The sequence below is a fragment of the Leptinotarsa decemlineata genome, unplaced genomic scaffold (genome assembly GCF_025532065.1).
Source record: "Leptinotarsa decemlineata unplaced genomic scaffold, Ldec_3_MD MMD2_tig00026282_RagTag_RagTag, whole genome shotgun sequence".
NCBI lineage: Eukaryota > Metazoa > Arthropoda > Insecta > Coleoptera > Chrysomelidae > Leptinotarsa > Leptinotarsa decemlineata.
In genome coordinates, this window is record NW_027412668.1 from 22,390,356 (window position 1) to 22,406,986 (window position 16,631).

General features: G+C 34.7%; 1 protein-coding gene across 2 annotated transcripts in view; it reads right to left on the reverse strand.

Moving 5' to 3' along the window:
* The window catches only part of LOC111503564 (calpain-7), a 45,247-nt gene extending 31,428 nt beyond the window's left edge, over window positions 1–13,819 (reverse strand). Inside the window, exon 1 of one of the 2 annotated variants that reach the window (XM_074180067.1) lies at window positions 13,171–13,819. In XM_074180067.1, the coding sequence (XP_074036168.1) occupies window positions 13,171–13,618 (448 nt within the window). In that variant the 5' untranslated portion in view covers window positions 13,619–13,819. The remainder of the gene's footprint in view (window positions 1–13,170) is intronic. The other variant, XM_074180066.1, reaches the window with a different exon arrangement.
* Between the last annotated feature and the right edge of the window lie 2,812 nt (window positions 13,820–16,631).

The following is a 16,631-nucleotide window of genomic DNA, read 5'->3' on the forward strand; positions in this document are numbered from 1 at the left end:
TATCGCGGAAAACCTTAGGTTACGCGAGAAACCTTCTCGCTTATTCCAAGAGCCTACACGTGTTGTGGATAATCAGCCGACCGCTTTCAACAGAGAGCTTTGACAGCCTGAGCTCAATGAACTGCGCAACCCGATAACCCCGGATGACGTTCGAAGAGCCATTGTGGGTTTCAAGAACTTTGCTGCTCCAGGCCCAGATGGGCTGAACACTTATTGTTGGAAAAAACTACCAAGCATCCACCGCCATCTGGCCAGAGTATTCAACTCAAGGCTGGACGGAGATCAGCCGGTTCCGGATTGGTTTGTCGAGGAGCGGACCGTTCTTATCCCCAAAAGCGGAGATTTGTCGATTCCTAAGAATTACAGACCTATAACATGCTTGAATTCGAGTTATAAGTTGTTTACAAGCATTTTATACACACGAATACTCACCGCAGTTGTCCGAGTGTTCGAACGGATATATGAGCAGAGAGGGTCGAAGAGAGGAGTCGCTGGATGTAAAGAGAACCTGCTCATCGATAGATGTGAATCGAGTACCGTAAGGCATTTGATACAATATCGCATGAGCTCATCTTGCATTTGCTCAGATGCCTTGCGGTACCCGACAAAATAGTGAGATGCATTGAACAACTGATACCACTCCGGCGAACTCGCTTCACCATAATATCTGGTTCAAGACAGAGTCGAAACAGGGTGGGTCACTTTCAGAAGGGGTGTATTTCAGGGTGATTCCCTCAGTCCCTCTTCTCTTCTGCATCTCACTATTGCCATTATCCGTTGCGCTCAGAAATACTCGAGGGTATAACTATGGCACCCCCGGAAACCGGAGGCACAAGATCACCCATTTGTTTTATTTGGATGATCTTAAACTTTATGCCTCTGGAGAGAAGGATCTCCATCAGTCCTTGAGGGTGGTGGAAGAGTATACGCATGCTATCGGTATGAAATTCAGGATAGACAAATTTGCAATGGTCCATCTCAAAAGAGGACGATGCGGGGACTACGGAGAGGATGTGCAGCTCGTAGATAGAAGCATCATCCTACACCATCTGGATGCCGGAGAGACCTATACTTACCTCGGAGTGGAACAACGCCACTCACAAGAGGTAACAGCAGTGAAGAACTCTCTCCACGGCAAGTATCAGCACAAACTTCGACAGATCTGGTCATCGGAACTGTCGGGGAAGAACAAAGTTGCTGCAACAAATATGCTTGCCGTTCCAATCTTACTCTACTCGTTTAGAGTAGTGAAGTGGACTCGGGAGGAGCTGTATCAACTCGACGTAAAGACCCGAAAAAGGATGCATCTCTATAGAAGTTTGCATCCCAAATCGTCCGTTCCAAGGTTGTACTTTCCCCGATAACAGGGAGGCCGTGTACTTTTGAGTTTGGAGTGTCTACATGACAGAATGGGACTGGATATAGCCTGTAAAGTCGTCAGGAGTTCAGATCCCCTTCTCTGCATGGTCCGTGACCATGAGAGAGCAGGAATTGGGAGTATTTCTCTTTAGGGCAGCTGTCTGAGCAGCTAATGAACTCGGTTTAGTTATCGACACTCAACGAGGTGACCACAACTCTGTCACCGAGTTGGCATCCGTTCAACAAAAAGCTCATATAAAAGCCGCAGAGATCACCTCACTTCTGCAGAAACACAAGGATAATCCAATGCATGGGGTCTTCTTCATTAACATTGAAGACCTTGGCATATCAAAGCGCCTGACTTTCGCTTTCCTCAGGTCGAGTGGACTGATGTCGGAAACTGAGGGGTCATCATGGCTTGCCAGGATGGTGTCGAGAGGTGTAACACCTCTCGAAGCGAAGCAGTAACTCGTCTTGATAATGCCACCTGAGATGATGGCGAAACGTCGACTATCGAATAGTACACAACGGATGTACTATATATATATATATATATATATATATATATATATATATATATAATGAATTACCAGACTTACATAGTCTGGTAATTCATTATATAATAAAGGACCTAGTGAGTTAGGAGAGTCTTTGAATATTTGAATCCTAGAAAAGAATATGTTCAACTGGTTTTTTTAATTCTTGTGTCATGTTTATGAATGCTAGATCTAGTTGAAAAACTGCTATAGTTACTAAATACATTTACGCCAGGTCGTGCATAAAGTTACATTTGGTACTCAAGGTAAGTATAATTTCTGAAGTATTCAAGCAATAATACAAATAATAATGACAGAGCAATTTAGGTTTATAAATCATTACATGAAAACAAAGAAATGGTACAATTTTCCAAAGAATTTAACATAATTCCTGCCTCACGATTAGCCAATATGATGTTAATATCATAAAAAATGGGTTTTTACCCTATTTTGAGAATTTGCTTGACAGGTAATATAAGTTGTTTCAGAACAATTTCACTTTGTAATAAATTGGGTTTAACATTTTAATTGAAATTAGTGGATAGTCCTGTCTGATTGTTCGAATTACAGTTTGAACTTACTCTGCCACTGACGTATAGTTTTATATGGCGAAGTCTCCAAAAATAAAGTTTGTTCACAACACACCCAAACTGATAAACGAAGACATGACGATAACAACCTTTGAATCACTACCCGCACATATGTACACCAATTGGGTTGAATTTCTATAGAAATAGTTGGGACAACTATGTCCAGTCCTAGTTTCTAGAGTTTTGTAAACGATATATAGGCTACCTGAAAAAACTGGCCAAGTGTCTTCCATTTTCATGCAGTATTGATTAAATGTTCTGTAATATATTTTTTATTTTGGATGAACTTCAAAGTTCCCTTACATTTTTATCAGTATATGTATACCCAAAGCGTAATCAATTGTATTCAATGAAAACCAGGAAACAAAATATTGCTTCATCCACCCCATACTTAATTTTCAATTGGATATGGATCTGGTAATATATTGGAAGGTGAGTTAAGCTCACTGTACCTAGATATCAATTATTTTTCAGTATCAGTTATCCTTAAAAAGTAATTCCTTTACTCGCTGAGTCAAGTTGGTACACAATAATTGTTTATTGAAACCCTTCGTTTGATCTTGTAACAAGAATACGAGTGATACAAAACAATATAGTAATTCACCTATATAATCACTTTCACCTAGTGAGTCTGATAATTGGCCATGACTGAATTTATAAAAATTATTTCTAAAACATATCAATTCCTCAGTTTGAAGTAGTGCTACAACACGATTAGTTGAGTTATACTCTCAAACATTCAATTATTATTTTTATTAGTCCTGCTTCATATTAAAACAAACAATGAAAAAAATCGAAAAACTTTGTTTCTGTGTGTACCTACTCAAATAGTAATTGAAAAATTTTTTCAGAATTCACTTCTTTCCATACCAAGCAGCAACTCAATTTTCGTTAGAGGCCCATGCTCAATTTTTTCGATAATTTGGCCCTCGAAATTTTTCTGCAATAAATTAGTATCTGAGAATTGTTGGAATGATTGTCTTTTCAAATAAAGATGAAATGTGATCATAATGAAATGTTTGATATTTCATAATAGTTATAAGTGAGTTTAATCTGAGTTGAAGACCACACACACAAAAATATTCTTATTCTGCATGTTCCAGCATTACTCCTGGAATTTCACTGAAAGCTGTGGCAATTCTTGCTTTCATATTTTCTATAGATGTGGGAGTATTTTGGTAGACAATCCATTTGACATAACCCCATGGAAAATCCATTTCAGTTATTTCAGGTGATCCTGGTGGCCACGTCAGTGACCCACCGTTCATATTCATTTTTTATTAATATGATCATTGAGATATTCTATTACCTCGTTTTTGAAATATAATGGTGCACCTTCTTGTTATAGCCACATACTGAGACTTGTTTCAAGTTGAACTTCATCCAATAAATTTGAAAGCTTATGCCCAATAAATTTGATTTTTTTTTTCTGATTGATTCGGCCGTTACTGGATGAAGATCCATAGTAATTTCAAAAACTACACCTGACGATTTGATCTCCACAAACTTTATTTGAAAAAATATATCACGTTTCGCTAAAATATTAGCTTTTTCTAGTAATAAATAAATCACTTGAAAAAGCTAGTGTTTTAGCGAAACATGTTGTGATATATTTTTTCAATAATAAACAATAAAGTTTGTGGAGATCAAATCGTCAGGTGTAGTTTTTGAAAATAAATCTGATGTATTTTCTTCCAGTGACATGCCCATAAAAAATATGGACCGATAACTCATTTCCTGATGACAAAATGGTTTAGACTTTCACGGCTGAGGTTTTCAGTGTCAATATTTTTCAAGTTTGAAAGCCGTGGATTATTGGAATTTCTTCCTAACGTTTCGCTGGCGCGAGTGGCTAGCTTCTTCAGAGGTTTAACCATCATGGCTTGCTGTCAGATAACTAACTTTTAGGCTTCGTAAAGCGTATTTATGCCTTGTCAGGTAATCAGTTTTATTTGTATCTGTACCTGCAGTTGAACCTGGAACATTACCATTCTTGCTGCCTGTTGTCATTCTGTTCGTTATTCTCGAATTCCTTAAAATGGGGTTCCATATTCGATTGAGGTTCACCGCTTCTTCTTTTCTGTTGAAATTCTCCGTGTGTTTGTGGATCTCTATTGCCTCCCGTACCAGTCGGTTATAGTATCCCTGGTTGGGGGCAATTAGTTCTGTGTTTTCAAACAAGATTATGTGGTCTCCTTCATTAAGTGTGATTTGTCCGCTTGGCCTAGTCTGCAGTTCCTTTTATGCTCTTTTAGTCTTGTTCCCATGGATCGTTTCCTGATAATTGCCCCACACATTTAGTAACCAAAGCTGGTGATGATTCATACAATGAACAAAATGGGGATGTTCCGATGAATAATGATGCATATTATGCCAATTAAAAGTTCCGTTTTTTTTTGTAATGTTGCCTCATCAGAGAATTAGACATAAAAAAAACTGGTTTTCGGACTAGTTTTCTTATACACTCCCATGATAGGGGTATCAAAAACAGGGTTTACTGAAATGAAGATGAAAAAAAAATGGCGTACTAGTTTTTTTATGCATCACATGATATTGGTAGCAAATGAAAGGGTTTTCTAAAATCAATACGAAAATAACATGACGTCACTCCAATACTGCAGGCGATTTTTTATGTATTCCCGTGATATGGACATCAAATGACTGGGTTCAATGGGAAAAATCAAAATAGAAAACAATATGGTCGCCATATCAAAGGTTGGGTATTGTTTGGTGAACAGGCTAGACAGTAATTAAAAATCAATTGATAGTAAAAAACAAGTTCAAGTTTTACCTGGGTAGAAATGTAGAATGTAACTTGATCTTGACAAGTAATTCCAAGAATAAAAATTATGATTTTTTATAAAATAAGTATATCACATAAATTGTGAAATGAAATAAGTGGATGAATTTGATGTAATGAAAAGTTAAATTTTTTCTTTTTAGAACTGGTAAATAAAAGCTTGTACTCAATATTTTTTACTATTAATTTATTTACATTTAATCATCATCGAGGAATAAGGATTTGAATACAGATGAAACTCATTTTTTTCAAAACCAAGTAAATTTTCATGACTCCTTCATCCACTAACTCTTTTGATTCACATCTACCTTTCAAATTACATCATTACTTTATAGAATGTGCAACACTGTAACCCTACATGAACAATGATATTATTGGTATCTAACGGTAATCAAGTCATACTGGTCGACAAATTTGCATGAGTCGCTACACATGCGAAAGAACCATAGAAATGAAATGTCAAGATTACTCCAAAACAATACAACAAATATGATTATTGTATATCTTTTTAGATAAATGCCAGCAGTATGCCAAAAATATTCTTTGAATTTTAAAAGTTTTAGTTAGATCAACTATCAAAAAATGATTACCTAAATACAGATTATATTCAACCGAATTGCATATTTATGTAGTTGGACTATGTATAACCTAGTATTCATTATTTATAATCATATCTCATGTTTACAGAATTGGTCAAAATTATGTTATGCTGATCATTTTAATATGGGTATATTTGTTTTTATTTCCTCTGTCCTACAGGAAAGTGTTTACATCATTTGCTAAGTTTTTAATGCTGTAAAATGCCTGATTTGATATAAAATTGCCAATAAATTATCCTACTTTACTTTTACTCTACTCAACATTAAGGTCATGAATATTTAAAAGTCTGTGTAATGTATATCTTAATATACAGATAGCATTTTACTATTCATATGGAAACATGTATTTTTTGTATCTTTTAATCAGTTGCAATAAAGTCTTCAAACTAAAGAAAAATGTATCACTATTTGTTAAATAAGTAAAATTTCATGAAACCAAATCCATTCAATTACTTAACTTTCCAAAACAAATACTTTTACCAAACACCAGAACTGCAATACTATTCTCGACGCTCTTCAGGAGATGAAGAAAATGAATTTCCTCAATCTTCTTTAATAATAATAATAATAATAGCTTTATTGTGCATAAATTAGACACAAAAGGTAGGGTTAGCCTATGGCTATCTTCCACCCCTCCTGCTAAGTAATACAAATAACATTTATGAGCAATAAGGTAATTACCTAATATAATTCAATTTTCTTCAGCGGCAAAATTAAAAGAAAGAATATGATAAATACATCTCAGTTTGCAGATTAGTAAAGGAAAACACTACACTACAATACATTACTCCATGCTGGTCAACAAAGTTGATTTCAAATGATGTTTCACTTCAAATAAAGATGAATTCAGGAGAGGAATTATCCTGTTCAAAAATAACGGTGCCAGATAGGAAATGCATCCTTCGTATTTAGATGTAACATGGTCATGTAACATTTTCTTGTCTCCAAGAAAATGAGTTTTCCTCATCTTTGTTGGAAAATAGAGAACAAATAGTCAGAAATGACAATTCCTCATCTGAAAAAACATATTAAGTGGATTTCCACATCGTTCTGTGTTGGGACAGTCCTATTCCTAACTGCCCGTTGTTTACGCCCATACAGGTAGAAAACTGGTAAAAGATTAGGTATCACAACAGGTAGCTATTAACATTAGGAACAATAACAATAAGAGTTATTCAAGAAATTAAATTAATTTAGTAAAGGTGTTGTTCATTCAGATGTAGATAAAAAATTTAGGTAGCCTTAAAATCTAGTTCTAGTCATCGCCTAATGACGCTAACTTGGTTAGCAAAACACATCAAGAGAAGTATTTTGTTTTCTTGTGGGTAAAGTATTTTTAATAGTGTATAAATACGTGTTCATCAAAATTTATCAAGAATCCAGAGCATCATGAATATTATTTATTTATTTATATACACTGGCAGACTCAATTCAAATAAAAGTATTACAGTGCTATATAGTAGTAAAAAAAGTAAATTATAAGAATAATAGTAAAAAAATAGTAACATAGATCAATAAAGAAAGAATTCACAAGATATAACAATATAAACTAATCTAATTCTTGCAGGCAAGTAATACTTAACACAATACTACGGCCCGAACTGAAAATTTGGGTGATGTGTTCGATCAAAGCGAAGCATATGGCATTTTGATGTGTTCAAATTCAAACAGTTTTGCAGACACCAGTTAGATAGGAAATCAATATCATTTTGAAAAATCAATGTATCAGCCTCACTTTTAATTATTTTTAAATATTTTAAATCGTCAGCAAATAGCAAAACTTTACTTTCGTGGAAGCAACGAATTAGATTGTTGATGAAAAAGTTAAACAACAGTGGTCCCAAGTATGATCTTTGTGAATCTCCTGATGTAACTACGATTGTATGAAAATAGTAATGATTAACCCTGTAAAACTTGAACTGGACAAAATATATTCATATTTTCTCAAAACTTGTTTGTGTACTATCTCGTTTATTTTGCTATTTGAGTAACGCATGACCTTTTTAATTCCTTTATCATGATTGAGGAATTCATCATTTCATCAAATAATCTGCAGTTTGCATATTTTTTTGAGTGCTTTTCCGACTACTAATCAAAACAAAAGCCCTAACACTCAATATACTCCATAAAACAATATACATTTCTAATTTCACTAGTTCGGACTTCCATTGTCTATTATATAAAATGATTTGAAATCCCTGAAACAAGTAAAAAAGAATAATTAAAAAGAATAGTTGAAAATAACAATTATATTCTCTGTATCTGTAGAGTAGGGAGGGTGAGTGTAAGCCCACGCACTTAGGCCACATGTGACCCATTGTACATCCTCCCGAGGAGTTGTCCTCCTAGGTCGTCGTCCATCCTGTCCTTTCCAGGAAGGTGGACAGGTCGCTGGGAGACATCTCCTTTATATCGGCAGGTGTAGGCCAAGACTCGCCGAACACACACTCTCTTATTGACGATAACTCCGGGCACTCGCACAGGACATGCCTGACAGTCTCATCTTCCTGTTCACACATCCTGCATAGAGGTGTGTCCACTAGCCCCATATTATGTAGGTGTTTCCTTAGCTGACAGTGGCCAGTCAGAAATCCTACTGTAAGGCGTAGATTTTTCCTGGTCATCGCCAGATATTTCTTCGGCGCCAGCTTCCCAGGGTCGCCCAAGGTGATCCTGGCAAGATTACATCCTTTGATTTCATCCCATCTCTTTAGAGATTGAGCATGGGTGTAACTTTTGACTAGTTCCGCAATTGTCGAAGTCATCAGGCCGTGGGTGCCACTTGGTCCTAAAATTCTTAGTCCAGCCGCTTCCTTGGCTAAAGAGTCGGCAATGCGATTACCTTTACTCCTGTTGTGCCCTTTAACCCACCTCAGGATAATGTTATTATCTATCGAGGCTTTGGCTAAATCTTCGTGGCACTCTAGTGCTAGCCCTGAAGTAACACGGTGTCTGTTCAAGGCTAATAGTGCTTGTCTGCTATCAGTGCAGATTGTAATGTTTTTGCCAGAAATTCTTTTCTTGGTTATTTCTTTTGTGGCGATTGAGATACCAGCCAGTTCTGTTTGGACCACGCTGGTATTTCTTCCCATTCCCCACTTAATCCTTAGGCTTAGTGATCTGGAGTACACTCCACATCCTGAGCCTTCTTTGGTTTTTGAGCCATCTGTATAAATCCGTATTGCATTTGTAACATCTGACTCTGTGTTCTGCTTGATTTGTATTTTGTAGGGTTTATTAAACACAAACCTGGGTTCAATTTAACAATTATATTAAGCAACAATAAACCTGAAATGAAATGATAGTGAAATAACCTACAAGTAAAAAATATAATAATTGAATAAATAAAAATTAAAGGAATGCAAAAAGAAAATAATAAAATAAAAAAATAAAAAAGTGTAGAGATTCCAAGTCACGTTAGTTCACTGTGAACTAACGTGACTTGGAATCTCTACACTTTTTTATTTTTTTATTTTATTATTTTCTTTTTGCATTCCTTTAATTTTTATTTATTCAATTATTATATTTTTTACTTGTAGGTTATTTCACTATCATTTCATTTCAGGTTTATTGTTGCTTAATATAATTGTTATTTTCAACTATTCTTTTTAATTATTCTTTTTTACTTGTTTCAGGGATTTCAAATCATTTTATATAATAGACAATGGAAGTCCGAACTAGTGAAATTCATCACGAAACATTGTCAATCACCTTCAAACATACATTTCTAGAAATAATCAACCTAGAGAAACACAAACACAAAGGATATTACCTGATGTAACCCACCAAGTACAGGCAAATTTTAAGAGACATCCGAATGAAAAGAGAGGACAAATACCTGCACCAAGGCAGTCTAACCGTATAAAAGAACAAGAAGATAAAACGATCAGTTTGAGTAGAGCCATGAAGATGATAGCACAGCGCTCGCATATAATAATGATGAATGATGCAACTAATTTTCCTTTATTTTCAGTATTTTGATATTAATATATGTCACAAAAAGGATTTGAAGTTTTATAACTCCAATTTATTACCTATATGCGAGCGCTTTCGATAGCTGGTTGTGCTTTCATCTTCAAGGCTCTACTCAACTACCAACTTTATTTTTTTTAATGGAACACCCCGTATATTAATACATTTTTGGAATTGCTCTGGTATTGTAATACTTTTTTGTTAATAATGTGATTATTTTGTATTATTTTGTAATCTTACAAACTTCCTCTCGTTCATTAATGTTAATTTAGGATACATTTAGTTGAATTTTCTACAAGTTCTGGCAATGATTTGATCTCACTGTCCGTGTATAATAAATAATTTCATAAGAACTTCGTTTGAATAATCATTATTTGCATTCATTTTTGGCGATTTTTTGAAATACCATCAATAACCATTTATCAATTACTTATAAAAGTCACCAAACTGTCATAAGCTTGATATTTCCACAACTACCTAGAAATCAAATTCTTTAAAAATTATTTTTTGTACAACTGTTATTGAAAATCTCTTTGATAGAAACACTTCAATCAGAACACCTACCAAAAAATCATTTAGAAAAGTTCACACATGCAGTTTGTACTATTGGTAATATCAAATTCCTGTGAAGTTACTGACGATGACGAAGTAGTATTCAGTCCAACTGTAGAAAGTCCTTCATGACTAACCAATAATCCTCCTTAAAATAACGTGAGTTGACGTATGTAGTTGTAAAATATACCTTGTAATCCAAAGATTGTGTGTTCAAATCCCATGGACCCTATAATTTTTTTTATTATCAACAGTAACGTTATACAAAAAAAATTGTATGATACATTTGTTAAAAGTGATTTTATTTTGCTCGTGAGTTTGCTCCACTTGCTGACGCTCGTTTTGCAATAATCCCCACTCACAAAATAAAATGCCACTTTCAACACTTGTAGGTAAAACGCGAATAACTATTTTTCCACAAAAACGGCTTTATTAAGAAAACTTGACGATTTAGGTATAGGGACATGTATATCATCTTGAAGCATTTTTCACCATCTTTCAATTCATCGAGTAATATACAGGGGATTTCATTTGAAAAAATGAACTTTCGACTACTTTTATGCACAATGGAAATAATAGTAATTTTAGCATGCCCTGTATGATATGGAGTCGATTTCTTGGTGTTATTTGAATATTTCTTTCCAAACTATCATCAAAATATCAACTTTTCATGAATTGAGAGTACTGATGTACTTAATTTCAATTAAGGCCATGTTTTGGACCATATTTAGCACAATTTATTTTTTATCTCGAAAACCGATAGAGTTAGGTATAGGACATTATTAACAAAAAAGTATTAAAATACTAGAGCGATTCCAAAAATGTATTAATATACGGGGTGTTCCATTTAAAAAAATATAATTGCTAGGACTTTTTGATAGAAGTGGCAACGCCGCAATGCTGAAAATATTTTAGATCGATAGAACAGGTAAGGAAATGTGAGAGGTGAAATTTTCAGAAAAATCATGCTTTGCGTTTTCCAGACACGTCTAACCTACCATCGACCGTGAGTCACGCTGTATATAGGCTGAAACAGCTGTCTACCGGTAGCTCTTAAAATGAAATCAATATGCATTCAAAAAAATTAAGTGTATGCCATCTTATTGAAAGAAATTACTGACGAAAAATCAGTTTCATTCATGTTCGACGATAAACATACAGAAACAATTGAGAATGACAAAATTCAGTGATGGACTTTGGAACTATCAAGTTACCGATACGATATCATATACCGATCTGGAAAGGACAATGACTTAGCAGATACATTATCAAGAATCTCTGTCAGCGCTAGCAGAGATATGTCGGAGTTGTTCAATATCCATCAATCGCTTTATCACTCAAGTGTTATTCGAATGGCCCACTGGATACGTTTGAAGAATCTGTCATATTCTATGGAGGAAATAAAGATAATGACGTTCTGTTTGTGCTGTAGTCAAGCCCTGTTTCTACAAAGCACAATGTCAATTCATTAAAGCAACTGTACTATTCAAACGTTTGGTTCTCGATTTCAAAGGACCATTACCGACATCAAAAAATCGATATCTGTTGACAGTAATAGACAAATATTCAAGATTTCCATTTGCTTTTCCGAATCCTGACTTATCCGCAGTTATATCCATTCTAATCAAGGTTCTTCATTTATGGCCTCAGAAATCAAAGGATTTTTTCAATTGAAAGGCATTGCCACAAGTCGAATTACAGCATATAATCCTCAAGGCAATGGCCAGTGTGAACGAGAGAATAGAAATATTTGGAAAACAATTGAGTTGGCTCTTCATTCCAGAGGATTGAAATATCCCAGTGGTAATCAGTTTTACAAGAAGCACTACATTCCACACGATCCCTCCTTTGCACATCTACAAATGCTAATAAACCACATGAACGGGTGTTTTTACATAATCAAAAATCTGCTAATGGAAAATCAATGCCTTCTTGGCTAACAACTCCTGGGACTGTCCTCATGAAAAGACATATACAAACTAACAAATATAAGCCCCTAGTAGAAGAGGACGAATTCCTTGAATCAAATCCAGATTATTCGCATGTTAAATTAGCTGACGCCAGACAAACAACTGTTTCGAACAAACATTTAGCACCACGAGGAGAAGGCGGATATCTGGAACGAACTGGCTCTAACTATCCTTCTACTCCAATCAGCATATATCAAGAGTCTTCATCAAATGAAAATGATACTGAAGATTGTTGGGACATATATAGCCCTGTAGATGAATATATATATATATATATATATATATATATATATATATATATATATATATATATATATATATAACAATTCAAGGTCAATAATATCATCTTTCGAGACACATTTTAGACATACAACAGAAGACCTCCAAAAGTGAAGGAAAATGTGATGAAAATCATATACATTTATTCCATCTGGCATCTATACTAATTCTACAAATCAAAGTTGTCATTGTCTGTGATACCGTCATGTTGTATTTTGTTGATTAAAGCCAATTTCTAGTTTAATATATTCATAACATGGGGACGTTGAATCAAATAATTACCGAATATAAACTTTCAACATGAAAAAATCTATACACATTTAAAAATATCTATTGAAAAAAACCCACAGTACCATCACATGTTGATAAATAAAATACTTTAATGGATGACATGTTTTTAACTAAACACCTAATTTTCTTCAAAGTTATTATACCAAATCTACAGTTAGTTCAAATAATAATTACATCTACCTAATCAAAATACTACACACAATGTTTTTAAATAGATATTACCTTTGAGTTCCTCGGCTCTATCCAAAGCCTGCAGAGTTACTTTGTTGAGTACAGTATTCCTTAGTTCTGGAAACTGAGAAATATATCCCACAGCTTTGGCATATAACTGTATTGCATCAGCTTTATCACCTTTCTCATCTTCCTCGATAGCTTGCTGTAATAAAAAATGGCACTGTTTTAGCTTACTTCTAGTTTCATCTTTTTGAATAGGATTGACTTTCGACATATTGTTCCTCAATACAACGCATCTGTTTTTATACTCATAAGCTCTCCTTTTCAATTCATCAGAATCGCTTATTCCCTGAGCAGCAAGTTCTAATAGATACGCAGTTGCCTCATAATAATGAGCAGAAATATTTATATCTCCATGAAAATCAAAGTGAACGGCTTTTTTGGATGCTTCAATACCATTACGCACTAAGTGATCCAGGCTAATTGCTTCGCTCATAATAGGTAATCGCTATATTTAACTTCATAAGCTTGACAGAAATTGAACAGAAATAAAAGCGATAGGAATTTTTTTGAGAAAAATGTTTTCTTTGTTTATAATAGTTTTTTATTCATCGTGAACATTGTTCCTCAGTAAAAAATCGTGGATGTACATATTTCTTCTACTTCCAGTAATTCCTGTCCCCCGAATGACGGGTATGTAGTATGTATGGGCACAGTATTTTGTATACAGAAATACTGTGGTATGGGTATATTTTTATTTCACGAGTTGAACTTCAGTGTTCTGTGGCTGAACAACGTCATGGTCACAGAATAATGAACAACAAACTTATGCGACCTCTGTCAAAAAGTCAAAAGTATCGTGACTATAAGGAAAATTTTTATATCTATTTTGTTAACTGTTACTACAACAACTTTCGAAAAACACTTTTTATTCAATCGATGTTAAAAACAATTGTATTGTATATTTTAAAGGTAATTTCTGAAATAAGTTTCGATTGAATTATATTATCTCTATGTATTTGTAAACACACATTTCTTCATATTGTATACTAACAGGATGTTTTAAATGTCAATGAATGTGTGTACATTAGAGTGACCTTAATAAATAATACACTAACTATTCATCAACTGTATTTACTCTAAACGACAATATTGTTCATTGATAGCAGATAACCGATGTTGAAATATAATGATTATGACACGATTACAATAACTACGAAGAGTCAAAAACAAGTTCACCAAAGAGCTTTAGTTTATGGGCCATTAGTAACCACTCAACCTATTATGAGGAAGACCATTTTAGCAAGGTGGCTGTACATTCTTCAAGGTGTATACTATTAGGTGTGTAAGTGTCGTGTTATGTTGATGGATATATGCTGACATTGTATATGCTGGACTTGCTGAAATCAAGTGCATTAGCCTGACCAGATATTATGGTGAAGCGAGTCTGTCAGAGCGATATATGTAGAGGATTCAACATGAAAGTGTTCTCGGACCCCATGACATAAACTTTACGGTTGAAGTTTTGAACTGCGAAGAGTGGAGAATGAACAGTCACCCTAAGAACATGCTCGGCAGAAACACCAGAAGTAAAGACGGGTAGAAAACTGAATATGGAACGGAAGCTTGAATTTACTGTGTCGAGAGAAATCTTCATTTCAGTTAGTTACCCATTCGGTCAGTACACGTCAGTCTTCTTGGCTGAAGTGTATGCAATGTTGCAATTCGCATGGAACATTAATTTGAGGCCTCAACGAAATGAGCGGATCAATATTTTCACAGACAGCTGGGACACATTTGGGACAGTGACGAACCCAAAAGTTACATCAAGTCTCGTACGGGAATGTCGTGAAAAACTGAGGAAACTGGTGAACAGTTGCCTGCAGGCATCGCAGGCAACGAAAGAGCTGATGAGTATGCCAGACACGAATTATCAAGACATCCTGAATCAGCTATGAGGTATCCAATTATTTGGTACTGAACCAGATTATTAAATGTGTCCACAAGAAACATGTAAAGTACTGGAAAAAGTCACGAGTGAATACTTTCGGAAAAACCTTCATAAAGGGAAGGTCCGAGAAAAGAGGCGAAGACCTGCTTGAACAAAGTAAGGATCGCCTTAGAACAATCGCAGGGTTATTCACTGGACAGTGTACATTGAGAGGACGCTTGCAAAAATAGGTCTGTACAACGGATATGGGAGAAAAATGCAATAAGCTCATGATGCTGTAGTATTTTTCGAAGACTAGGGAGAAATGGATAAGTCAGCTAGGTAGCTCCAAAGTAGAAGAGAGATAAACAGTTGATATATTCATTGGTATTTTAACGTCGAGACGCCTACGGATGCCAAGCGTTCTTTGATTCATTACCTTGATTTTGAGTTTTTTTAAGACCTCCTCATTAATTTGAAGAAATTTTTCGCGTCTCAACGCTTACCGATGGCATGCGTATGCTTGATTTTTGATTTATTTCTATTCCCTGATTGCTTCTTCGCCATTTAGTTTTCTTTTGGACATTTTTTGATAACAATCTTGTCTGGGAGGTTATTTTAGCATTCCGATAACTATTGTCTATATCATTACAATTATTTTACTATGACAACCAAAAATCAAAATTCACCAAAATCGACTTTCAAAGAAAGAACTGTTATGGGATATGTGATGAAATTGGCGCTACTTGATGAAAATCCGTAACGTATTCAAGTAACACTTTCAGTGCGTTCCACTAAGCGTTCACAACGCCTAAAATACTCATTCAGGCGTTCCACATGGCGACCGCGATCGTTGTGGTCGCTGCGAAAACGTCATTAATGACGTCATTACCTACGCTCACGCCTAGCTCACGACGACCCATCTCTTTATGTTCAATGAACATCTCACAACAAAGTATTAATAGTCCTTTTTATCACAATTTTTTTTGTGAGCATGCGTCAGTATCAGCATCAGCCATCTTTTTCGTACTGTAAACAACTATGTTAAAGAGCCCGCAACTCACGTTTTAAAAATTATAATATAAATTGAAGTTTATTAATTGTAAAAAAAGTGGAAAAAAATGTAGTAGGTCAAAATAATCAGAAAAAAACTTTTATAATCCATTTTATTTATGTTATCTGTACGAAAAGGAAAACAAAACGGCGTTGTTATGGAGTATGTAAAAGTGATACATGATTCAAATCATTCAAAACCAACACATACTATTTTATAAATTTTCCAAAGCCTTATTGTCTTGAATATCGCAAAAAATCATCAAGCAAATTACATATTAAAGCATGTGCGAAATGTGAATTATGGGTGAAAAAATGTGGCAGGAGTGACCGAGGCTTTAAATCTATTGATGCTGTTACCAAGAATAATTATATTTGCTCACTACATTTCATTGGAGAAAGTGGTCCAACTGAACAAAACCCTCATCCTTTAAACTATCAGGAAATTCAACATACGTACATTATTCTTTATTGCATTTTTGACTGTAAATTTCATATATATTATGTTGTATTAAATATTTCCCTC